The sequence below is a fragment of the Otolemur garnettii genome, unplaced genomic scaffold, assembly GCF_000181295.1.
Source record: "Otolemur garnettii isolate 467f Iridium unplaced genomic scaffold, OtoGar3 scaffold00109, whole genome shotgun sequence".
NCBI lineage: Eukaryota > Metazoa > Chordata > Mammalia > Primates > Galagidae > Otolemur > Otolemur garnettii.
The window spans coordinates 1,536,617-1,563,477 of record NW_003852504.1 but is presented as its reverse complement, the minus strand read 5'-3'; the positions used below and the strand labels follow the sequence as shown (position 1 = coordinate 1,563,477).

The 26,861-nt window shown below is 42.0% G+C and overlaps 1 protein-coding gene across 2 annotated transcripts in view; it reads left to right on the top strand.

Moving 5' to 3' along the window:
• The first annotated feature begins 6,277 nt into the window (after positions 1-6,277).
• ZDHHC9 (zinc finger DHHC-type containing 9) overlaps positions 6,278-26,861 on the top strand; it is a 39,188-nt gene continuing 18,604 nt past the window's right edge. Inside the window, exons 1-4 of one of the 2 annotated variants that reach the window (XM_023517358.1) lie at positions 6,278-6,463; positions 8,060-8,361; positions 19,619-19,779; positions 25,207-25,365. In XM_023517358.1, the coding sequence (XP_023373126.1) occupies positions 8,195-8,361; positions 19,619-19,779; positions 25,207-25,365 (487 nt within the window). In that variant the 5' untranslated portion in view covers positions 6,278-6,463; positions 8,060-8,194. The remainder of the gene's footprint in view (positions 6,464-8,059; positions 8,362-19,618; positions 19,780-25,206; positions 25,366-26,861) is intronic. The other variant, XM_023517359.1, reaches the window with a different exon arrangement.

Below are 26,861 nucleotides of genomic sequence, written 5' to 3'. Positions count from 1 at the left end.
ACATTAAAAACAAAAAAAGATAATTCTAGCCAGAAAGAATAGCTGGTGCCGAGGTCTTGAGGTGGGAACATATCCAGTTTGTTCAAACATAGTAAGGAGGACACCAGGACTGGTGTAGAATAAGCAAGGAGTAGCAGGAGATGTGGGGGTTAGGGGATGATGAGGCAGATGTAAGCCACTGCAATGGCTTTAGCTTTTGTTCTGGGTGAGACTGGAAGCCATTGGACAAGGCACAGGTGAGAGGGTCTGACTTAGATTCCAAAAGAATCTCTCTAGCTGCTGTGTTAATAATAGACTGAAAGGACACAAGGGTGGAAGCTGAGAGACCAGTAAGGGGATGGTGGAATAATCCATTTTCTCTAACTCCTTTCTTGGTTTACTAGCTTTAAACATCATCATCTATTGACTTCCTGCTCTGATAGATGGGGATTTAGCTCACTTCCACTATAGCACCACCCCTCTCTTCCTCCTAATAAATTACTATTTTTAGTTCCTCTGTTTAGCTCCCTTCCCCACAGACTACCATTCTAATGTGTATCTTTTGTTCGTATGTCTTTTTGCTTATCTTTGTGCTTTTATGTAAGGCACATAAACTCCTATTTCTTGTACTAAAATTAACACATGCCCTAACTAATTCAGACCTTAAAGAAGTGGAGAAAGTAAAGCTTAAAAGTTTGCTCACCATCCTCCCTCTCCAGAGGTAAATACTTTTATACATATATAGACTTTTTTTCATAAATAATTTTATACATATATACATACATAAAATCATATAAATACAAAATTGTTTTTTATTTTAGAAAAGTTGGGTTTTATAAATGTTTAAACACTTGCTTTTTAAACTTAATATATAGGGGGCACTTACATGTTAGTGCCTAGTAAAATTTTTTTTTAGAGACAGAATCTTACTTTGTCACCCTTGGTAGAGTGCTGTGGCATCACAGCTCACAGCAACCTCCAGCTCTTGGGCTTAGGCAATTCTCTTGCCTCAGCCTCCCAAGTAGCTGGGACTATAGGTGTTCTCCATAACGCCCTGCTATTTTTTGTTGCAGTTTGGCCGGGGCTGGGTTCGAACCCATCACCCTCAGTATGGTGAGGGTGCCACCTGCCTAGTAAAATTTTTAAAAAATATTTTGGCTCAGTGCCTGTAGCTCAGTGGCTAGGGCACCAGCCACATACATCAGGGGTCGTGGGTTCCAACCCAGTCCATGCTTGCCGAACAACAATGACAACAACAATAATAACAAAATAGCTGGGCATTGTGGTGGGCTCCTGTAATTCCAGCTACTTGGGAGGCTGAGGCCAAAGAATTGCTTAAGCCCAAGAGTCTGAAGTTGCTGTGAGATGTGATGCGATGGCACTCGCAACAGGGCAACAGCTTGCGACTCTGTCTTGAAAAAAAAATTTTTTAATGTAAAATTTTCATTGACATATACAGAGGAAGGCAATGGTCTGTGCTTTTCTGTAATGTGTGTTATATCTCATCGTTTTTGCTGCATGGTACACCACTATACAGGTGTCCAGTAGCTAGCAATCTTTTTGTTTGTTAAGTTTTGCAGTTAAAACAATGCCATAGTGAACATCTTTGAACATACTATGTTTGAACATTTCTAGATGGAAGTAGGACTGTTCAGTCAATGGTTACGTAATGTGAAATTGTTAGGAGATACTGCCAAATAGCCTTGCTGAAAGGTTTTTTTTTTTTTTTTTAGCTAACTTACTCTTCTACCAACAGTATTGGAGAGGGTACAACCTTCTGAGGTAAGATCTCCTTAAGAAGTTGGGGACTCTGTTGTGCATAGTTGAGAATTTAACTCTGCACCGTTTTGTATTTAACTTTAATGACTTCACAGGTGTTAGTCTTTTCTTTCTTAGAATAGTTTAGGTTCCTTGCAGGCTGGGATTATGTCATACAGTTCTTTGGTATTTCCCATAGTACCAGCTGCCAAACTGTGAATGCTCAGTACATACTTAATGATTGACTGGTAAGCCGGTTTATACTTTTGGGCCACATAATCTCTTGAAATCAGCTCTTAGAATGAGAGGGCAGGGTAGAGTCAGAGACCAGGGCTGTGCCAGGTTAGTATCAGATGCTCTCACTTGGACATTGTTTAGACCATAACCTGGGAACCTAATCAGTATAAAGCACCTGCCACAATCTCTGGCTTAGAAGAGGTCCTCAGTAAATGGTTTCTTTTGCTGTTATTATGATTCTTGTTTAATGAGAGGATAGTCTAAGAGAATTCAAGCATAGCATCTAAAGCCATTCCAGTTTGAATTGGAAATCCATGGTCTAGAGATGAAGCCAATTGGGAACCAGTGGGAGAAGCCAGGCAGCAGAGGCAGAAACAGAGGGTCAGTTTCAAGTGGTTCAGTTTGCACTGTGATGAACACTTTCCCTGCCAACCCAGGCCGTTTTTGATTGGGCTGTTGGTGTGCTTGGCTTTCCTGAACTGGTTTTTTTTTTTTTTGAGACAGAGCCTCAAGCTCTCACCCTGGGTAGAGCACTGTGGCATCACAGCTCACAGCAACCTCCAACTCCTGGGCTCAAGCGAGTCTCCTGCCTCCGCCTCCCAAGTAGCTGGGACCACAGGCGCCCGCCACAACGCCTGGCTATTTTTTGGTTGCAGCCGTCATTGTTGTTTGGTGGGCCCAGGCTGGATTCGAACCTGCCAGCTCAGGTGTATGTGGCTGGCACCTTAGCCGTTTGAGCCACAGGCGCTGAGCCTGAACTGGTATCTTTTAAGGTGCGGCTCAGTTTCTGAGAGGCGCTAACAATCCCAGCACAGTGCTGGGAACATAGGTGCACAATGAAAGCAATTCCATTTCTCTCTCATCTGTTGCAAAAGGTAATATGGCAGCAATATTGAGGATTCACTTGAGAAAATCATGTTAAAGATCAGCTACTTGATTAGAACAAGGTTACTACCCAAGCCTTTCCCAGTCAAGGGCTGGGGGTGGAGGACTCTGGAAAACCAAGTTGCTTGTCCGATGAGGATTCCATTCAGTGATGAATTTAGAGGCTATGAAAACATGGTGGCACATGGAACACATTGGCTCTACAAAGTGAAGAAGGGGTCTCATTCTTCCTACCTTTTAACTCCCATCAGCAGTGTGGCTAAAGGAGGAAGGTGGCAAATGGCAGTTAAGGAGATGTCATCATAACATAGCATTGATTGTGTTTCTCGTCCATGTCAGACATTTAGCACAAATTATCTCTAATCCCCTCCATAATTCAATGAACTTTGTTTTTAGCTTTATTTTACAGATGAGGAAATGGGCTCAGAAGGGATAAATTACTTGCCAAAGGTTACACAAGCTATGAAGTATCAGAGCCAGAATTTGAACCTAGGTGTGCCTGGCCTATGTGCTTTCCATGCTACATGCCATGTGCCTCTTCTATCCCAGTGATAGCAACCCAGGCCTCAGAGAAACAAATGTTTCTTAAGAATGCTAGCTGATCATGGATGGTTACGGCATTCTGTGGTTCTTTATTTTGCTTATCAATTCATTCTACACACACACAGTCAGAAAGTAGGAAGAAGAGTGTAAATATAAGGTGGGGTGAAAAGGGACATGTGTGTGGGAAGGAGGGCAAGGGGACATGGGAGGGTTGAAGCTGGAGAAAAATAGAGAAATAGGAGCTGTCATGAGCTTGAATGCAAGATGGGGGCTGATTTTTGTGTGTCTGTTCCTGGATGAAGTACTGAAGGGGTTTCTGGGTGGTTCCAGAAGGGAGTCTCTGGAATGACACCAATAGTCAAGTTCCAACCAGTAGTGGCACTCAGGATCTGAGGCCCTTGAAATAGACTTTACACCTAAACACACACACACAGGAAGCATAAATATGGAGACAGATTTTTTTTTTTGAGACAGAGCCTCAAGCTATCTCCCTGGGTGGCATCACAGCTCACAGAAACCTCAAATGCCTGGGCTTAAGTGATCCTCTTGCCTCGGCTTCCCAAGTAGCTGGGACTACAGGCGCCCACCACAACGTCTGGCTATTTTTTCTTTTTTGGTTGTAGTTGTCATTGTTTGGCAGACCCTGGCTGGATTCAAACCCATCAGCTGTGGTGTATGTGGCTGGCGCCTTAGCTGCTTGAGCTACAGGCACCACCCAGAGACAGATATTTTTAAGCCACCACTCCAGAGTATATGTTATAGCACAATGAACTGTCTTATAAAAATGGAATGTACCTTGATTCTTGTGGTGATTCTAATACTTATCATGTGACTGTAACTCCCCTTCAAAAGAGCCATTGCTGATTTGGATGGACAAAGTGGGAGGTTTGTTGAAAAAAAAAAAAAGAGAAAAAAAAAGAAAAAAAATCATCTCACTTTATAGTCACAACTGTGTGTGTGTGTATTAAGACTTTAAGGATTGTATAAAATGATGTAATTACACAGAAGGAAGTGCTATGGAGTATTTGTCCATATACATTTTTAAAATTTTTCTCTTAGTGTTGAGCATGATTGTAATAAAACAAGCCTGACTTACATAGCCACTTAATCCCAGAGGGAATGTGACTAGAACAGGGAGGGGCAGAGCTGAGGAATGTGTCGCTGTGACACATCAATTCCAGGACTCTCCAGGCTTCATCTGCACCTGAGCTATGGACAAAGTATGTTTGGGTACTGTGGAGGCTTAATCTTGACTGCTCCACAATCAGAAGGATGGCAGCTGGGGTGACCATACTATTCTCAAGGGCATCAAGTATACACAGGCTTGGAAATCCATACCAAGTGTGTGATACCAGCACCCTTCAGAATTCAAAGGTGAGAATTGAAGGCCATAATACTGATCTTATGCTTCATAAGGAATAAATTGATGATTATAATCAGCATGAGTGCTAAGACACAATAGAAACTTTATAAGGACAAATTTTCCTCTACACATTAATTATAACACATCTCTCTGACAAGATAATTACCTTCTGAATTTTTTAATCCTTCTAAATTTTTGATTGAAGGGTTCCATGAAAGTATAAAATGTAATTATTCTTATGTAGGTTTTTGTTTCACATTATGTGGAATCCAAATACTACAAAAAAGAAATAGTTCTTGACCGTGTATATGGTCCCTCAACTAAAGAGAACTGCCTCAGTCTCTTATTAGTAAAGTCTTTTCTGTACTAATTCCAAATACCCTCACTCCAGAGAAACTTTTGTCAAGTTTAGGAAAACGTAGGCTGATAATGTAGGCACTTTCTTCCAACAGTGTGGCAGGTAAACAGGGGCCACCTTCAGTATTTTGTCTTAATTTGGAACGCAAGAGCCATCCTAGTGTAAACAGATCCAGCGCTCTTTAAAGTCACCCTATAAAACAATACTTTGGTTCTCAACTGTTTCCTCACTTCAATATCAAACTTCTAAAGGATGCAATTCACTCCAGCAGGATCAGTAGCAGTGTTTCATGAGGCAGTAACCACAGAGGGAGGTGGCAGAAGGAAAGAATCTGTATCTGGTTTGTGGATGAGAATTCTGCTTTGGACTACCCCTCCCCCCCAATTATCATAAATTCTCTAAATCTAATAGGAATTTAAAACCTTCTTTATAATCTTTACTTCAGTACCTACCTGGAAGAATTTATTTCCTCTCCGTGGAGTTTCTCTAATTGGAGTCAGCTCCATTAATCAGTTACTTAGTTTTGGTGGTGCAAAATGTTCTTGGGGACAGTTATCTCTTTTAACATCCTTTTAATGTTTGTTTGTTTTGATCGGAGAAACCTTAGAGATGCAGGCCAGGGTTACTGGGACGGGGGTGGGGTGAGGCCTGGGGGGAGAGCCGCTACTGAATGAGACTCGGGAGGCAGAGGACTTGTCTTTGTGCCGACAAAGAATAAAATCTCGAGTTTCAGCTGATTTTAATGCAAGCAGAGCTGGCGAGGCCCAGGGAAGACCTAGTTTGGCGTGAGCACCCGGATCTGTGAGCCAGTGTTGCTTCAGCATCTCACCATGTATGTGTGTGAGCGGAGGCTGGTCCCCGTCCTTCCCTGTCCCATCAGCACTCCCCTTCACCTCGGTCTCTGCGTAACTGTATTAACAGAAGGCTACTCTTCACATACTGGCGCGCGGACCCCAGAGAGAGGCTGGCAGTGGCTTGGCAGGTGGGCATGTAGCAGGGAGATGGGTGGGGAGTGGGCGGAGGCGCCGTCGAGTGGCGTTTGTAGTAGCCAATGGCAGTGCGGGGCAGGGGCTGCAGGGGCGGAGGCGCCGAGTCCTATCGACCTATGGAAGGCGAGCAACTACTGGAGCGACCTAGTGACGTGAGGAGCGTTCCATTCGGACAGTGGTGGGCGGTTGCCACAGCTGTTTTAGGGCCCGGACCAGTGGGGCCCCTTGTCAGGAGACAGCCTCCCGACAGGGGAGGAGAAGTCGCTGTCACCTTTGGCAGCCGACACAATCCCCTGGGACGGTCCACTTCCTGCCCTCAGTTGCCGGCCGAGTTCGGTCTCCCTCGTTCAGGTAACAAGGGGTGGGGGTGGGGGGTCTCTTGGGCTCGGTTGCCGGGTGGGTTGCCTACCCTTCAGCTGAGCCGGGACGCGGGGACGTTGGCACCGCCCTTCTCAACTCAGCAGCCACCGATCTTCTGGCTCGAGGTGACTACACGTGGCGGGGCGTGTGTGAGTGTGTACGAGCGTGTGAATGCGTGTGCGTGTGGATGTGGCACGCGTCCCAACCTGCCTGGGGCGGTGGTCCGTTGCGTGGCGGAGACAGGACCGGCCTCCTGAGGCCGCACCCGCGGTCAGGCCCGGGACTCGGGCCTCGGACAACCGGCTGGTGGGTCGGTCGCTGCTTCCCGACAGATTTTGATCTTTGTTCTCCCAGGCTGGGTTCCCCTTCCTGGTCTCTTCTCCCCTGCTGGGCCGGTTTATCGGGAGATTGTTTTCCAGGTTAGTTTTACACAAAGGAAGTGTTCTCTGCACCTCTGGGTCCCTCTTCCCTTCCCAAACTCTTATACCTTCTCATTTCCCTGCTTGTCTCCTGGTGTCTTTTTGGACCTTTGCCCCTCTCCAGCCCGGGAATGATCTCCAGTTGGTTATTTCTCCCTTCGTCAGTCGGGCTACTGGCTTCCGCCTCGGTCTTGCTAGCATGGGGCATGTGGTATCAGTAGAGGCCACAGCACCACACCTGAGAGGAGAAGGGTGGCAGTGGCTGAGAAAGGCTAGGCCTGGGAATTCAGGATGCTGAGTGGAGATGGTACTTATGAAATTTCCCAGAAAGCGTCCTTATGACTTTTCTTAGCTGCTGCCATCCCCCCATCCCCCCAACCACCCATCATCAGTCACCAATCCTTCCAGAATCTCTCCTGCTTAAGTCAGTCTTTCACCTGCAGGTCTATGATGTGGTTTCATTAAGATTCCCACAAATGTTGGGCTAGACTAGCAAGATTGTTTCATTTCCTGGACTCAGGAAGTTACAGAGGGTTTGATTAGGGGAAATCTGTTTTGTGTAAATACAATGAGTCTATGTGTACAGAATGTCCAGAACCTCCTAGCTCTGCCAGAGGGTCACTTGTTCCCTGATATGATTCATATTTGAGTAGCTAATTGAAGAAAGAAGGTGAAGGAGTGGAGGAGGAGAGGGGAGGGAGGCTCTGTAAGGACAGAAACTCTATTATTTTTAGAGTTCTCTTGGTGATGATTAAAGAACACTGTGGCATAGTAGAACATGCCCTGGCCTGGAAGTTAGAAGATATGTTTTTTTTGCTGCTGTGTGGTCCTGGATAACTTATTTTCTTTCTCTAGTATTCAGTTTACTTGTTTACAAAACAAAGCAATTGGGGCAGTCACCTATAAAGTCCTCTTTAGTTCCGAGGTTCTATGATTATCATATTGTCAGTATTAGATTAGAAGCACAGAGGTTTATTTATGAAGAAATACTAGCCCCTTCTTTTTGTCAAGAAACGTAAACCATTTCTCCTTTTAGAGGACAAACAGATTGTAAATCAGCTTTTTTTACTTTGCCATCCCTACTCCCTCATATAGTGTTCATCTTTCTGCCTCTGAACTGCATTTTCTTATTCCTACCTCATTTTTTTTCTTCTATGCTTTCTCTTAGGGCCAGAAATTGGACTTTTGATGATGTTTGACTCAGCAGCAGCAATAGTAGTCAACGTGATTTCAAAGCTGGGCTCAGCCTCTGTTTCTTCTCTTGTGTAATCACAAAGCCCATTTTGGACCAGGAATTCCAATCATGTCTGTGATGGTGGTGAGAAAGAAAGTGACACGGAAATGGGAGAAGCTCCCAGGAAGGAATACCTTTTGCTGTGACGGCCGTGTCATGATGGCGCGACAAAAAGGCATCTTCTACTTGACCCTTTTCCTCATCCTGGGAACATGTACACTCTTCTTCGCCTTTGAGTAAGTTTCCATTGAGTAGAATTGCCTGATATAGGGAAGAACCTTTCTGGGGAGTTTGTGGTGGGTCCTTGGGTGATTTTTACTTTATTCTTGAGCAATGTCCATAGAGCCTGTCAACTGAATTCATTGCTTTGTAGTTATAGCAGAGTATGTGCTTCCTAAGAAGGCTGAGACCTTTGATACTAATTTTATAGCACTGATTTGGGGGTACCCCTGACAAACTTGGGAAATAAGAGACTTTATCCTAATTGCTTACCTTTTAGTGGTCTCAACTTAGCAACAAACTGCCTTCTTCCCACTTCTCCCAAGCCTATTCTGCTATTTTGGGTCTTATTTACCTAGGGCTTAGCTCTCAGCTAGCTGAAAAGCCAGCTGAAATGGGAACCTGCTGATTAGTTCCAGTCTCGTCTATACCACAAACTAGATGTGTATGTGGCATATGTGTGCATACTAAAAGCAAGTTGCTCTTTCTTTCCCTCAATAGCACTCAATACAAACAACTCTCTATTCTGTGTATACCTGATACCAGCCTTGGAGTTTTTCTGTGATGTAATACTTAGTACTATAGCCACTGTTTGAAGTCTGTGTAGGTTGCTGTTCTAGGGAGGTGGCCAGTTGGATTCTAGGGCACTGTGGCATGACAACTGGGTGTCCTGAGAATGGTCTATACTCTAGGGATGGGGTCAGTGCTAATTGTTTTGGGATTACTGTGAGGAGGGCCTTAAGGAGCCAAGAGGTGTGTGTGTCCACTGTGAGCCACACCTGATGTGCACCTGCTATAGTGTATGTACTGGGGTGACCTGGAAATGGAGCTCCCATGCAGGGGTGTGGCCATGAGAGGTAGGAGGGGGCTCCGTGGCCAGCCTTTCTGGGTAATTAAAATGAGCTCCAATCCCTTGGGGCTCGTTTTTTGTCCTTCTGAAAAGGCTTCAGACTTTCCTAGTACATCCAGAATGATTTTCAAGCTGCTTTGCCAGACTTTTTGATGGCTACAGCTGGCTTAAGTAACAGCAGGAGGAGAAGGGGACCCAGTTTATAACAGAGCAGTGTAAAGGAAAGTCAGAGGAGCTCTTTGTTAAAGGCTCCTTTGCTACTGTTGCTGGTGCTGACTTGTGAAGTATTTGGCAAAGTCAGGCAGGTTACAGAAGGCTTCTTAGTTGCCTTCCAGTTTGAATTCATGGCTGAGTGAGTGTGTGCATGTGTGCTTGTGCTTGTGCATGTTATAAGTGAACATGTGTAGTCAGGTAGGCATATGCAAAACATTAGACTAATTTTTCCTTCTCACTTTTCTCTCCAAGTTTTCTTTACTTTGTTCCTGCCTTGTTTCTTTCTGGAAGTGCAGAGCTAAACTTTGTTCTCTGTCATTCTTCCTCTCTTTCACATTTTTTGTCCCCCCCACACCTATGATTAAATTTTTATGATTGGAGCCATTCAAAACAGAGATGAGCCTTGTTTCTAGGATCTGAGTTGAGTTGGTAGTTCTGGGCCCAGGAATCCTCTGGTTTGACTGGCTAGGGATGCTTGAAATTTAGAGGTATTGCTATTTGGCCCTTTTTGTATCTAGGAGCTAGTGAGAGAATATTATTTGGATCTCTTCTATTTAGGCCCCTGAAAGCCCCTGAAGAAAACTGCCAGTGGGATGAAGCTTATAATTAGCCAAGATACTGTTTGTCAGAGGCAGGCTGAATTTCCTATCAAGATAACTTTTCTCCCCAAGTTATTTCTTAGCGTTGCCCTCAGATATGAAGGATGAGGTTGTTTGTAAAACTGCCCTCAGTTCCAGCTGTCTGTGTGAAAGAGTGAATATTTTTGAAGGTAAATATTTTTACCTTTAAGAATAGTGGCAGAAGGGGAGGAGGAAATAAATATGTTCGCTGAGGACTGAAGTGGGACAGTATAAATCTGACCAAAGAGGAAAGGACCCTGATGATGAATCCTGTTTATTGAGAATGGTGGAATCTGTGTATACAGATACTCAGACACTCAGGTAATGGCTGTGCTGTGCCTGGCCAATGACAGGCTGTACAAGGTATACTGGCATGTTTCTGAGGAATGACATCTCTTCCTGGTTTATCTTTTTCTTTGGTGTCTGTAACTTACTACCAACCACATATTGTGGGTTAGGGCTTGGGGTGAGAATATAAGCTCCTCTTTTAGTATTATAATTTAGTGAGCCCTCAGGAAATCAACTGATCTACCACCACCATCGCACGCTGTGCCTTTAGGTAGGTGAGGGTGTCTGAATAGACAAACAGCTGTCTATTTTCATTCTTTAATTGTCTGGGAGCATAGACTGTATGTGGCTGCTGCAGTTTTGCCTTGTGTGAAGTTAGTCCAAATCTTTTTTTTTTTTTTGAGATAGTATCTCACTTTGTCACCCTTGGTAGAGTGTGGTGGTGCCACAGCTCACAGCAACCTCAAACTCCTGGACTTAAGCGATTTTCTTGCCTTAGCCTCCCAGGTAGCTGGAACTATAGGCGCCCTCCACAATGCCTGGCTATTTTTAGAGACGAGGTCTCACTCTGGCTCAGGCTGGTCTCGAACCTGGGAACTCAGACAGTCCACCCACCTTGTCCTCCCAAGTGATGGGATTACAGGCATGAGCCACCACGCCTGGCCATTAGTGCAAATCTTGAGGCATATCTGGATATGCATTTTAGTAACAGGGTTCCACTTGCAGCAGGTATTTAGGAACAAGTGTGAATTGATTTATAGCTGCCCATGGCACAGCTCCTGGCCAGCCAGATGGTTTAAGAAATCTGGTCAGGCTTGTGGGTGCCCCTTAATGAAAAACATGCGTTGTCAGTAGTGCTGGTGGATGTCCTTTTATTATTATTATTTTTTTACAAATCTTCTAGAAGACATTTTAAAGGAGGGACCTGTAATTTTCAGTGGACAGACAGTAGGCAGAATATATAAAAGAAAAAAAAAATTGTTCAGGGTGGTGCCTGAGGCTCAAAGGAGTAGGGCACCAGCCCCATATGCTGGAGGTGGCGTGTTCAAACCCAGCCCCAGCCAAAAACCGCAAAAAAAAAAAAAAAAATTGTTCATCCAGTAGCCAATTAACTCCATATTGTTCTAAGTGTTTTGGAAGAAACTAGATGGCCTCCTCTCAGGGCTGCTGTCATAGTGTGGAAATTGGGCCAGATATTCACTAAGTCTCTTGCAACTCTAAGAGTTTGAAATTCTGTATAACTCTGTATCTGATTGGAAGATTCAAATGCACACAAAAGGAAAGTATAGATTACGGAGTAGGTAGCTGTGTTTAAATGCAATTGCATCCATGGTAAATACATTTAAATTTAAAAGCAGAGTGAAAATTGTACAATGTTTTTAAAAAAGGATTTCCTAATTAATCCTTAGGGTGAGGCATTTAGGAAATATGAGTATGTTAGTTTCAGCTTTGAGGACAAGAGCCATTTTAGTGCTTTTTGCTCAAGCTCTGTCCAGCTTATGTGATGAGCACATAGCTACCAGCTTGGCTTAGAATGTCAGGACACAATAGCAGAATGACACTGACAACCTGTGAGCTGTCCAACTACTGAAAGGCTATTGTATTCAGTCAAACTTGAGTTTCTGATAAAGTGTGGTCCTGGGGAAAGGACCAAGTGCACTGTCTTCTGGAATTGGCTTCCTAGCTTTCTCTTTTAACTTTCTGACAGACCACTAGAGGGGTCCAAGTCTTTAGAATTCTTTTGTTGCAAGAATGACTTTGTGACTCTGGTCGCCTGAAATAGAAGAAGCTTGCTGCTATGATTAGTGCTTATGCTCTCTCTGTGCCATATATGGAGGAATTTTGTCAAAGCATTGTCAGACCAATTTCTTTTGGACTGATCCCCATGGGAGCTTTTCATGTACATGTTGGCAGATGAATCATTGAATTGGATGAACTGAAAGAAAGCTTTGTAATACTGCTTTAGTAATCAATCATCACCATTCCAATTCTTTTGCAGTTTTTGGCCAGGGCCAGGTTTGAACCCTCTACCTCCAGTATATGGGGCCAGCGCCCTACTCTTTGAGCCACAGGCGCTGCCCCACCATTCCAATTCTTGTAGCCTATCCAAATTCTACCCCTCTTTAAACTTTTTTCTTCAGTCTTCCTTAATGAAAGCTTTCTGGTAATTTCTGCATTTATTAGGCTAGTTATACATACTTTTCATTTAACAAATAATCACATGACATTTCTTATATTTTGGAATCCTGTGGTGATTACACTTTTCACTTGTTGTTCCCCTCAGCTAGATGTGAGCTCTTTCAAGGTCAAGAATAAAAAGATGTCTGTGTAGCTCCTGAAGTGCCCTATACCAGGCCTTATATAGAGTAGGTGGCCAATAAATGTTGCTGAATTAAAACATTCTGGAAGTACTTACAATCTTGAGTCACAGAATCACAAAAGCTAGAAGAGGCTTTGGGGACTATATCCATCCTTTTGTGGGAGAGAAAATTAGGCACCTAGAAGTAAGGTTACTTCTTTCATCAATATTGGTTGGCCAGCCAGTGTCTCTATACAACACTAACTTTTTTTTTTTTTTATCTCATTGTTACTTTTTGGTTATGAAATCCTGAAGACATTCAAATGTACATGCTTTAGTAAAGCTGTACATAGTACCAAATGCTAGCCCAGCATATTCCAGGTTCTTGTGAGTTTGTGTGTTACCTAGTGGCATCTAGGTTATTTGGGTTTCTCAAGCTTGCATTTCTAGTAAATGAAGGCATCTTTGTGGAGAACTAACAACATTACAGCATGGCATTCTGGTAGCCTTACAGGAAGAGGGAGGCCTATCTTTCAATGTGAACTTAGAATATAAGGAGCTTTATAAGTTAATGAGGAATCATCACTGCTTTGGCTGCTCCTAATCCCTGCTGACAGGGTGGGGATGGCTTGGAGAAAAATTGAGCAATGTGTGCTCTCTATCTTGTTATTCTGAGGATTATTCTGATAAAAGAGGCATCGTAGTCTGGTGTGGTGGCTCATGTCTGTAATCTAAGCACTCTGAGAAGCTGAGGCGGGTGGATTGCTTGAGCTCAGAAGTTTGAGACCAGCCTGAACTAGAATGAAATCCCGTCTAGGGGAAAAAAAAAAACTAGCTGGGCATTGTGGTGGGTGCCTGTAATCCCAGCTACTCAGAAGGCTGAGGCAAGAGGATTACCTGAGCCCAAGAGTTGGAGATTGCTGTGAGCTATATAACACCATGGCACTCAACTCCAGGGCAACTGAGTGAGACTCTGTCTCAAAAAAAGGGGGGACATTGTGTCTTTGCAGACAGATGGAGCAGGAAAAGCAGATCTGACAATATGAAGTTACCAAATTTGAAGAGACACAGGACTATGTAGACCAAAGCTGAACCCTGACATGGCAGAATGTTAACCCTTATATAGTGACCAGGTCTGGTTTCCTATTGAGTATCCTTAGGTGAGATTGGAAAGAGGAAAAAGGTGTCTTTATTGTGATCTCTAACCTAGAGAGAATTCTCTGGAGAATTACTCTGTGGAGGTCAATCTCGTGCTTCATTTATCCTAGGATTCTGCCTCAGACTTGCCCAACCAAGTAACAGTTTTAGAAAGGCATAGTTGCCTCTTTGATATCAATTTGTTACAAGTACTTAGCTAAGCTTAACTTCACAATAAAGCATATTCCTCGAGGAAGGGGTAGGTTATGTCTCCTGAACAGTTTGTTTTAATAGTTCTTTATGATTGTGTCATTCAGAATTCCCCTGTATGTTTTTGTACTCTACTACCTTTCGTGGTGATGAGTTTCACAGTGTCAATCTCTGCTGAATGCCTCTCCTGTCTTTGAGAATGAGTTTTAATTGAGTATAGTTATCTTCTATTTTGGGTAAAGTGAGTTCAAAGAACAGGGACGTCCCCCACGATGCTGCCATCAATTGAACTGTTTATTGAGGGAGAGAAGAGCACCCTAAATATTCCTCCTCAGAGATGCCACAGCTGGTATTGTGTTTAAGAACAAAGGAGGCACCTTATGCCTCTTGCAATAGCAAGAAACTAGGTAAATCAGGGTAATTAGTCGGATGTTTCTGGAATGGAGCAATGAAAAGACAGGCCTTATTGTGATGATTAGATAAGGCCAGTTAATGGAGGGCCTCAGAATACTGGTCTGTGGAGTTTGGAACTTAATATAATAGGCATCAGGGGATGGTTCTAAGTTCTTGAGCTGGGATATGTTATAACTGAAACTTGAACTTTGTTATTATAACTGAAATTTGGCAACTACTGAGCAGGTTTGCCTGGATAGAGATTTTGATCCTCCTCTGTGAAAGGATATCTTATCACTTCAGAATTGAAAATGTCCTTATTTGGTTAATTTTCTTCATTGCTATTGGAGCAAAAAAGGGTTGTGAATTTTTCTTTGACCTTCACATAGCATTTAATTTGGAGACTAATTTTAAATTATGTTTTTAGGGTTAAGATAAACTTTTTCCCTCTCAGCAGACTCTGAGTGTCATTAGAAGAACCCTGGCACAATTTTATGGATGGTTCTATATTGTTGTGCTCTAGAGATAGTGTCTTAATCTGTTCAGTCTGCTGTAACAAACTATCATTGGGTGGCTTGTAAATAGCAGATACTGATGTCTCATAGTTCTGGAGGCTGGCAAGTACAAGATCAAGGTACCTGAAGATTTGGTGTCTGGTGAGGACCCACTTCCTGGTTCATATTCTCTCAGTTTCCTCACATGGCAGAAGGGGTAAGGGAACTCTCCAGGGTTTCTTTTATAATAGAACTAATCCCATTCATGAGGGTGGAGCCTTGGGTGACCTAATCACCTCTCAAAGGCTCCACCTCCAAGTATCATCACTATGTGGGTTAAGATTTCAACATAGGCATTTTGGGAAGATACAAACATTTAGTCTATAGCAAGAAGATAGTAAGAGGACAGATGGCTGTCCATATAAGGGAGGTATTATTAGCAAGGCTTATTTCTCTCGTGTGTGATCAGAGGGCATCATGGGGCTCTGATCCTTGGGCCCTTTCTGCTGTTCCAAGCACAGCTCTTCCCTAACAGCTGCTATTGGAACAGTGTCAAGCAGCCTCCAGCTTCCCCAAGAGAGCTCTTCTCTGACCACTTACAGTCCTTAGAGCCTGAATCACCATTCTAACATTTGATTGTTGGTTTTATTCTTTAGCTGTTTTATATGTTAGTTATATTTTCCCCAACAAAATTTAACTCCTATTTCTCTTGTTCTTCATTTCTTAGACCAGTAAATACTTGTTGGCTGATTGATTACAGTGATAAAAGAACAAAAAACAAACAAACAAACAAAAAACATAGCAAGAAAGCTATGAAGGAGACTTAGAAACAGAGTATTATATGGAACAATAATTAAAACTGTCAGTCTGTGAGGTGTAGCCCTACCATGGAATCTGTTGTATCATTTCTTATTAGTTCGACTCACAAATGTCTTTTGAGTTTTCTCATGTGAATTGAAATCTGTGTCATAGTAGTCATCACTCCAATGAACTAGCATGCTAGGGGTGGGGGATGGGCCGTGACACACTAGCCCAGCCTGGCACTGCTGGTTACTGCTGATCAGTGTGACCATGTGGCCTGTGGGGACATATGGGGGTCCAGTTGTCTAACCCAGCTATGGAAGCCTGAGGCCAGTCAAGAAATTGGTAGAGTAGTGTTTTTTAACTTCTTTTACCTCACGGCACACTTGAACTTGTAGTTAAACTTCCAGAGCACAATTGAATTGTGTTGATAAAAAAAAAAAAAAAAGAATATACATACTGTGCTTTGAACTTCTTCCAAAAATAATTGAATTAGTGATCTTTAAAAATTTTTGTGGCACATCTAAGATCCTCTCACAGCACCCTGGTTGAAAATCACTGTGGTAGACGATGGCTTAAATTGGTGATATATTTTCAGGTGGCAGAAATGAAGCCTTAGTTGGAACATGGTTGCATTTATAAAACTCACAAGGGAGAAAAGTAACTTCTAACTCTATGGAAGAAAGCCTGTTGGTACTTTGAAGACAAAGGAGAGTTCTGTCTCAAAAAGTACATGGTTATCATTAATCCAAAAGTAGTACAGACAGAAAGTACTAGGGGGTTTCAAAAACAATTGGCTTATGTTTGTGGATGACAGATCTAGTCTTTCTCACTGAAATCAGTTATGTTTGTGGATACTCCTGACTTTTGAGGTCAATATTGGGAATTATACTAAATCTTCTCATAGTTTATTTCAGTCAGATAGATCTCCAGATTACTGCAATTATGGGTCTAACTTAGGGAGGTATTACATTTTTTAAAATTGACAAATACAAATTTTATATATATATATATATAGTATATATAAAAAAACATGATTTTTTTAACATGATGTTTTGATACATGTATAATTTGTAGAATGGCTAGGTAAAGCTAATTAATATGTGCCATATTTCACATGCTTATTTTTGTGATAAGAACTCTTAAAAAATCTCTTGTCTTCCTAATTTTCTGGTATAGAGTATATTGTTAACTATAGTCCCCATGTGGACTAATAGATCTCTTGAAATTATTCTTCCTTACTGAAATTTTGTGTCCTTTGACCAACATCTCCCCAATCCCTCTACCCTATTAGGGTATTTTTTTAATCATAACTTTTGATGACAGATGCTGTGAGTTGTAGTTCCCAATAGTTTTAGCCACTGGCTCTCAAAGTTTTCCCTTACTAGAAGTAGAAAGGCCTGCTGGTCCGACATCTGCATTCCCAGCCACACCCACTCACTAGAGACAACTGACTTCTAGTAGCCTCTCTCTGGAGGAGAACAATACAATAGGCCTGTTGTGTATTTGTTGACAGAGTGGATTGTTTTAGCAGGTGCAGAAGATAGTCTGTGTGGAGATTACAGAGACCTTTATCCTTGATAGCATAGTGTAATTCAAATCTAAGTTGTGCTTTGTCTGGCCTATAAGCAGGTGTTGGAACTACTTAGTTAAGCTGGGGTCCTTCTGTGTAGGGCAGCGGGATTAATTTTGAAATTTTTTGTGATATACTTGCTCTGTATCTTTTCTTTCCCTTTAATAAAATAAACTCTCTTTGGTGACCAATTAGATAGGTCTGATTTTTCTAAGGTTTTTGATTGGAGACTGTACACTGGGCAGTTTGAATCCTGGAGATATTACCTCTTTGTTTTGAAGAGTGATTTTAGTGATAGGCAGTGACTAGGAAGATAACTGTTTGCTGTTAGTGTGGCAATTTCACTTGGCTTATTCATGAAATAAAGCCTCATGTTCCTTCTGTGTCCTTTGGGTCCTTGATAAGTGGAGGTGATTCTCATTTCTGAATTCCCTTTTTGATTATCTGTACCAGCAAAGGGGTACACTGGAAAAGAGGGTAATCCACAAGCTAGTGATATACAAAACCTTGATTAGCCTAAATTTAGCTGCCAGATCCTTCAGTTCCCCCAATTTTTCTCTCTATCCTTGGCTTTTAGGAGAAGGAAGTAAGTCATTAAAAAGCAAGCTAAGACCAAGGATTTTGTTGAAAATAAATAAGCAAGCAAACAAACAAACAAAAAAACAACTAAAATCATCTTCTAGGTTTAATACCTATGTTCACCTTCATCACAAACTTCTAGGCCTAATGTAACACTTTGTTTGCATCCCTCTGTGCACTTTTGTGTGTGTGGCAGAGAGACAGGGGGAGGATCTCAGGGGGGTTGTTCCCAAACTGCGGTGGATATAGAACCCGGGGTTAAACATTTGCTTTGAATGGATAGCAGCTTGCTTACTCCCCATGCTGATGAGGTAAGCTTTTTCCTTGAGCTTACTTTCTCTACTCTCCCTCTGCTCCTTGCTCGTCCACTTATAGTCTGCCTCCAAGTGAAATCTCTATTTTTAAGGAGAAATGTGCCTCAGGAGGAGATTAAAAATAGGTCAGTGATAACTCTCATCACATACTCTCATTTATTTGGCTTGAAATTCAGTTCAGAACAACAAGTATTTATTGATAGCTTTGTTCCCTTACTTGTATTAAGCTCTGAAAGATACAGAATTATGATGTTAGCAGCTAACATTTACTTAGCATTTACTTTGTGTCAAGTGCAGTTCTAAGCACTTTATTTATATGAGTACATTTGATCCATATAATGACCCCAGCAAGTACTGCCATTATTCTCATTTTACAGATAAGGGGACTGAAGTTAACTAAGTCACCCAATTAGGAGCTGGTAGAGCCAGAATTCAAATGTGAGCTTTCCTGGTCCAAAGAGACCAGGTTCTTGCTCTTATGAGGTCCTGTTGGGGGAGGGGCATTCAACATGCTGAGAAATAACTAGGAAATAATACAAGGCTCTGGAAGGGCAGATTACAGGGAGTAGAGAGATTAATGTAATTTAGCATAGGGCTTTGGAGGAGGCAAGACTTCTCTAAGTCCCAGATTCTTCATCTATCAAATGAGTGTAATAGAATCTGCTTAATAGGTTTAGTGTGAGAATTGAATAAGATAATTGTATATGAGTATAAAGAACTTTGTGCAGTGCCTGGTGTATGATAAACATTCAATAACTTGTAGTTGCAATGATGCCAAAGATGGTTCCTGAAAGGTGAAAAGAGTTGGGATATCCAGATAGGTAGAGGAATGATACATTATGAGAAAGGGGAGTAAACATGATGTTGGGAAAGGGTACTAAGGAGATATGATTTTATTATTCTCTTGTTGATGGTGGTTAGTCACCTACTAGCTGAGCTAATGAAGGAGACAAGAGTAATGGATGTTGCAGTCTGTCAGCAGCCCTAAAGCTTTTCTTGGATCTTGAGGTATGCTGAGAACCCCTCTGCTTGACACTGTGAGCCTGCATCCTGATTGATCCTCATCTTTTTTCTCCTTCCTTACTGAGTTCAGCCCAAATGTCAGATTAGTGGGTATGAAACCCTGGGACATTCCCAGAGTGAGATCAACTAGTGGTGCTTCCAAATCCAGGCTCAGTTGTTTTCCTATCTTGCACATGTGAGCCTTTCTTTAGGCAGAAGAAATGTGCCTCCTGGTGGGCTGATAGGACTGAGCTTGGCAGCGTAGGGGAGGTCCCTTGAGACTGTCTGTGATATGTTATAGGTAGAATCAATCAATTATTTGTCAAGCTCCTATTATATGTAGAACCATATGTTAGGAGTTTCGGGTAATTCAAGAGAGGTGAGAAATATGGTCTCCTGTCCTTGACATGCTGCTAGTTTTGTTGTGGTGATCAAATAGTAACAATTGGAGAGCAGTATAGTGTAGGTATAATTAAATATTGGATTGGCTGCTTTCTTCAGGTGCCGCTACCTGGCTGTTCAGCTTTCTCCTGCCATCCCTGTGTTCGCCGCCATGCTCTTTCTTTTCTCCATGGCTACACTGTTGAGAACCAGCTTCAGTGACCCCGGAGTGATTCCTCGGGCCCTACCAGATGAAGCAGCTTTCATAGAAATGGAAATAGGTGAGTTTCCCAAACAGCTAGTAAGCTGCTATGTGGTGGGTGGCCATAATCAATGAGGAAATGGAACCACAATAGTAGTTACAGATTAACAATAATTTCTAGCTTTTTCCCTCTGAGATCTTGCACCTGACTAAAATCATGACCATCCTATGAATTTGGTAAGATGGATGTGGTCTTCCTTGTTTTGGGTTGCATTTCAGAAAGGATTTATTACCACGGTCCTGCTACGTTGTTCCTAGAAGATGGTCCCTTCCCTTCCCTTCCCTTCCCTTTCCTTTCCTTCCCTTCCCTTCCCTTCCCTTCCCCTTTCCCTTTTCCCTTCCCCCTTCTTACCCTCCCCCCTTTCCCTTCCCTCCCCTCTCCTCCCCTTCCCTTCCCTTCCCTTTCTTTCTCTTCTCTTCCTTCCCCCTCCACTTCTGTCTGTCTTCCTATATTGCTCAGGCTTATCTTGCACTCCTGGGCCCAAGCAATCCTTCCACCTCAGCCTCCCAAGTAGTTGGGACTACAAGCATGAGCTACCACATCTGCTGTTTTTTATTTTATTTTATTTATTTATTTTTTAAGGCTAGCCAAGTGAAGCAGTGTGAGTGGCTGGCTTATTGATGAAAACTGTAAACCTCCTCATAAAAACATATGCATGCATATATATACAATTTTAACTGTAATTGCAGAGATTCATAGATCTTCTGAAGCACATTCATACTCCTAGCCCCAATCAAGAATTCCTGCTTAAGGAGAACATGCACAGTGAGGGGGGATACCTATGGAGTTAGGGAACCCTCTGACTTTCAGGAAGGGTAAAAGAAGCAATGAAGAATCTTTGGGGCAGAAATGATGTGCTACACATCAAGGAGCCAGGGTGGCTTCATGAATTGAAGCATAATATCCCAGGGCTAGAGATGGGTGATATCCTGAGAGCTTACAATGGCAAAGAAGGGTATCATACAAGTGCAAAGGGGTTGGGAACCCACTAGATCAAAGCAGTGTCTACCTAAATTGTTCTCAAGTTAGGTAGACAAATAGCTAGAGTTTGCATTCGAGCCAGACAGAGTTGGAGAAAGGGACCAAGTTATGCCAGTAAAGCACCAATCTGTGGCTTATTTCTTTGGGGACTCTTGGAAGGCTTCTACTTCCATGCTTTTGTATGTCTTTTATTTATTTTAGCTGTATTTTCCTCTAGCTTCCTAGTGGATGTCTTTGTAAAAAATTCCAGCCTGGCTTGGAGCCTATAGCTCAGTGTCTAGGGTGCCAGCCACATATACTGGAGGTGGCAGGTTTGAATCCAGCACAGGCCTGCCAAACAACAGTGACAACTACAACAAAAAAATAGCTGGGTATTATGGCGGGCGCCTGTAGTCCCAGCTACTTGGGAAGCTGAGGCAAAAGAATCACTTAAGCCCAAGAGTTTGAGGTCGCTGTGAGCTGTGACACCACAACACTCTACCCAGGGTGACATAGTGCAACTCTGTCCCCCCCCCAAAAAAAAATTCCAACCTATTTTAGTTGAGCTAAGGAGAAATTAATTTGCACTCATGTGAGCTAAAACTACTTGGGTGTGGGGTATGGGTGGGACTAGTATGACAAAAGCAGAAGCAAGGTGTGTTGGCATAACTGGAGTTCTGGGGAGACTTGGTAGAACTGGGGTTATTAGGGGTAAGATGGTGAGGAAGAGTTGTGAGTGCTATTTTTCTCCATCTGGGTTATTCTTTTATAGTCCTCTTTCCATTCACATATGGAGAAACTGAGGGTCAAGATAGTACCTTGACTTTTCTCTTGCACATCATAGCAGGTTATTAAAAAGGTTGGCTCTTTTCTGCCTGATCACTGGGCCTGGGGCCCAGACTCAAGCTGTCATATTGTGACCTCTCCATTTAGCAATGTATCTTGATAGAAGAGTATGTTGTTGAGTTCATATGTATGTTTATGTTAGCAAGTTCCCTTCAGCTTATATTCAGCCATGTACTGAGTGTGGTGTGGGTGGGGGATGGCGAAAGAAGTCACATGATTTGTTTGCCTCACAGCACCTCTTGGGGACAGTGAGCTATGAACTCTGTCTCCCAGGTGCCCTTGCTGAAGGCATGTGCAAGGGAATATTAAGGAGGCATGCTGGTACTTATCCTCTAATGAATAGCTGTCCCCAACCTTTTAAGACTTGTGACACACTGTTATTGTTTGATTTCATAGCATCTACCCCACTCCACAAAAAAAAAAAAAAGGAAAAATGTTCCATATGGCAGATATTTTTAAAATCAAAGTGAATCGAAAAATATTCTGTTTTTAGAATTATACTGCATGGTGAGGGTGCAACAAGATAGGCACTCTCATATGCCGTGGACGGGCAGGAGTGCAAATTTATACAATCTATCTGGAGAGCAGTTTGCTAATAAGGAATATGGGCTTTAAGAGTTTATACCCTTTGACCCAGTAATTCTGTTATTCTAAGGGCATATAGCCAAAGGAAATAGAGATTTTTACAAATGACTATAGAAAGTTTTTTACTGCATCATTTATTCTTTTTCCTTTTTTTTTTTTTTTATGAGACAAAGTCTCACTTTTTCACCCGGGCTGGACTACAGTGGCATGATCATAGCTCACTAGAACCTCAAAATCCTGGGTTTAGGTGATCCTTCTGCTTTAGCCTCCCAAGTAGCTAGGACTACACATGCATGCCACCATACCCAGCTAATTCTTTTTCTTTTTCTTTTTTGTAGAGATAGGGTCTCATTATGTTACTCAGGCTGGTCTCAAATTCCTGCCTCGAGTGATCCTCCTGCCTTGACCTCACAAAGTGCTAGGATTCTACCATTCCCTGTCCCCCTTTTCCTTTTTTTCTAATACAAAAAGCTATTTTAATGCCAACAATTTCATATATTACTGCTCAGACTTCAACATATTTTTCTTCTTTCTTTCTGATTTTTTTTTTGAGACTGAGTCTTACTTTGTTGCCCTTGGTAGAGTGCTATGGCATCATAGCTCACAGAAACCTCAAACTCTTGGGCTCAAGTGATTCTCTTGCCTCAGCCTCCCAAGTAGCTGGGACTATAGGTGCCTACCACAACACCCAGCTATTTTTAGAGATGAGGTCTCTCTCTGGCTCAGACTGGTCTCGAACCCATAAGCTCAAGCAATCCACCTGCCTTGGTCTCCCAGAGTGCTAGAATTATAGGCATGAGCTGCTGCACCCAGCTTTTTCTTTCTGTTTTAGAAATTAATTTTTAACACATGAGTATGTTCTTGAAAAGAAGGAGGGGACTGGGATTGGGGTGGAATTCAAAGGAACTTTAAGCTTTTATTTGTATTTTTTTTTTTTTTTTGGAGACAGAGTCTCACTTTGTTGCCCTTGGTAGAGTGCTGTGGCATCATAGTTCACAGCAACCTCAAACTCTTGGGCACAAGTGATCCTCTTGCCTCAGCCTCCCAAGTAGCTGGGACCACAGATGCCTGCCATAACGCCTGGCTATTTTGTAGAGATGGGAGTCTTGCTCTGGCCCGGGCCAGTCTTAAACTTGTGAGCTCAAGCAATCCACCTGCCTCGGCCTCCCAGAGTGCAAGGATTATAGGCATGAATTTATCTGTAATGTTTTAAGGTTTTATTAGCAACATTATTAAAATAGTAATAAAATCAGACACAAAATCAATACAACTTAAATGCCTAACAATATGGAATGTTTCTGTAAATTATAGTACATGTATGTGATGGAATATTGCCAGTAATGTTTTAGAAAACAATTAACCATGGGAAAATGTTCATAGTTAAAATATTAGGCAAATAATTCATGGTACAAAATTGCATTTATAACATGATCTCAAATTTTTAAAAATTGTGAATGTTTATCTGTGAAGAGAAGATTAGAAGGAAATATACCAAAACGTATAACTATCTCTTGAAGGACTGTCAGCAATTTTATCTTTCCTTATTTGTATTTTCTGTTTTTTTCCAATAATTACTTATTGAATCCTAAGTATTACCAGTCTTTTTAATGCATTCATTTTGTTTACAAAATAGTATCCTTTTATACACATTGCTTTTTTAGAATGAATTTTCATTTTGTGATATACTGTGAGTATTTTCCTGTGTCACCATTTGTTCATGTATATAATTTTAAGTGGCTGCATAATATTCCATTCTATGCATATAGCATAATTTACTTAACCAACATCCTATTGTGGCATTGAGGTTATTTTTAGTTTTTCACTATTAAAAAGGACTCTGTGACAAATACCCTTATTTAAATATCTTTTGTATATCTCTTTATAATTTTGCTAAGTTCCTGGAAGTAGAATTTCTAAGTCAAAGAGTATATACATTTATAGGCCCAGACTGCTTCTGCTATAAAACTCTGCTTACACGTTTAAATCTTTGGTAGCCAGGCTGGGCACAGTGGCTTATACCTATAATCCTTGCACTCTGGGAGGCCGAGGCAGGTGGATTGCTTGAGCTCAGGAGTTCAAGACCAGCCTGAGCAAGATTGAGACCCAGTCTCTACTAAAAATGGAAAGATTAGCTGGGTTTTGTGGTGAGCACCTATAGTCCCAGCTACTTGGGAGGCTGAGGCAAGAGGATTGCTCAAGCCCAAGGGTTTGAGGTTGCTGTGAGCTATGACGAAGCCACTGTCATTCTACCCAGAGTGACAGATTGAGACTGTCTCAAAAAAAAAAATATTTGGTAGCTGGGCTGGGCACGATGGCTCACGCCTATAATCCCTGCATGCTGGGAGGCTGAGGCAAGAGGATTCCTCAAGCTGAAGAGTTTGAGGTTGCTGTGAGCTGTGATGAAGCCATGTCACTCCATCCAGGGTGACAAAGTAAGATTCTGTCTGAAAAAAGAAAAAAATCTTTGGTAGCTGCTGTCATATTGCTCACTGGTAAGCTATAAGAATAACCTTTGTCCATCCTTCCAAAACTGGGCTGCTCGGGAGGCTGAGAAGAGAATCGCCTAAGTCCAGGAGTTGGAAGTTGCTGTGAGCTGTGATGCCACAGCACTCTACCAAGGGCAATAAAGTGAGACTCTGTCTCAAAAAAAAAAACTGAGTACTTATATTTTTAATATTTATTAATATATTTGGTAGAATTGGTATGTGGTTTAATTTTTATTTCTCTAAGTATTAGTGAAGTTGGATGTTTTCATTTCATGTATTTTTTAGTCATTTTTTTCTTTTATGAAGGTTTTTCTTTGTAATTGGAAAAAAACCCAAAGAAACACGTTTTTGTATGTACACAACAGAACTATATGGCACTCAGTAGAATTTTTTTGGAGAAAAACTCTGTGATGTTGAAAGTGTAGTCTGAAAATGCTCACCTGGAGAAGACAGTGGGCTTAAGGCACCTTTGCTTACCCCCTTCCCCCTTTGCTTTTGGAGAGGTGGTGAGACTTTTGGGCTCAGATAATGGCTAGCTGTGATGTTAATTGCCTTCACTGATTTACAGAAGCTACCAATGGTGCAGTGCCCCAGGGCCAGCGACCACCTCCTCGTATCAAGAATTTCCAGATAAACAACCAGATTGTGAAGCTGAAATACTGTTATACCTGTAAGATCTTCCGGCCTCCCAGGGCTTCCCATTGCAGCATCTGTGACAACTGTGTGGGTGAGTGAAACCAAGGGAATGTTGCCTAGGGGAAAGGCTGAGTTGAATAAGAAAATCAGGGTGGTCACCAATTCTTGGGAAAAATTGCTGGGGGTGGGAAGACAGATTCAGATGGGAAACAAACTAGATTTAGAAAGGAATTTTAGGAAACAAGCTCCTAAATAACTGCAAATCAACTGTACTTGTATAGATCACATAATAATTCCAATATCTTGTAGTCTGAAATGGACATAAAACCTCTTTGGTAAATGGGAGAATAAACTTTACCTATTTTGGAAATCTACATCTTCCTCTACTAGATCTGTAGTTGCACATGGGACCTACTTTACACAGGGGGAGGAAAATCCTAGTCCACTGGAGGGCAGTATTGAGGAAGGAAGGCCTATATAATTATGGAGTGGTGCTACCAAGAAGAGGAAAGTTGCTAGAATTTATTGAGTTTCTATTATATACTGGATACTGTGCTAATTTCCCTTTCTCTCATTTAAGACAAGTAACAACCCTGTGAGACTGCTATTGTCCCCATTTTACAGATGAGGAAATTTAGGTGTAATACCTTTGTGTAAGTTCATGTAATTTGTATGAGATGATGCTGGAACGGGTCTGATTCCTGACTGCTCATTTCTTCGATCTTTGCTGATGCTATAAGTGTGTCAGGTATATGTGTGCATAATACAGGAGTTTGTGCTTCCATCTTCATATGTACAGCTTAGTTGTAATCACTGCCTACTGTGTGCTGAACTGCAGGAAAGATCAGAAACAGGCTGTAAATATTCCTCTTGATAGGCATATATGTGAAATTGCTTATATTATCACTAGGCATACTTTAAACATTAATTCTATATACCATGTTTAGACATTGCTTTCCTCTTACTAGCCAATTCTTCATTTTTTTTTTATTTTTATGCTTTTTTTTTTTGAGGCAGAGTTTTGCTCCGATGCCTGGGCTAGGGTGCCATGGCATCATCATGGCTCACTGCAACCTCAAACTCTTGGGCTCAAGTGATCCTCCTGCCCCAGCCTCCTGAGTACCTGGGACTACAGGTGTATGCCACCATGCCTGACTAATATTTCTATTTTTTGGTAGAGACTAGGTCCCACCATGTTGCTCAGGCTGGTCTCAAATTCTTGGCCTCAAGTGGTCCTCTGACCTCAGCCTCCCAAACTGTTGGGATTACAGGCCTATACTAGCCAATTCTTTAGGCAAAGGTTGGGAGATATGTTGCTTTATATGGTGGCTATATGTAGGTAGGATTTTTATAAAGCAAAACTCATTTTTAATTAACCCAGGAAACTTGATATTTAAAGAAAGTCTAATGTGAAGTTTAAATAAAGAATTCCCCCTCCTTACTAATATTCTTATCTATAAATAGAACTGGGGGGTGGATAGGTTGACTTCTCAGTGGGGCGCCCTGCCACAATCCTGGGCTATCCAGGGAAAAGCAGGCAGATGCAGGATCCTTGGGGACTCATCAAAACCACAGAAGATGGCTCGG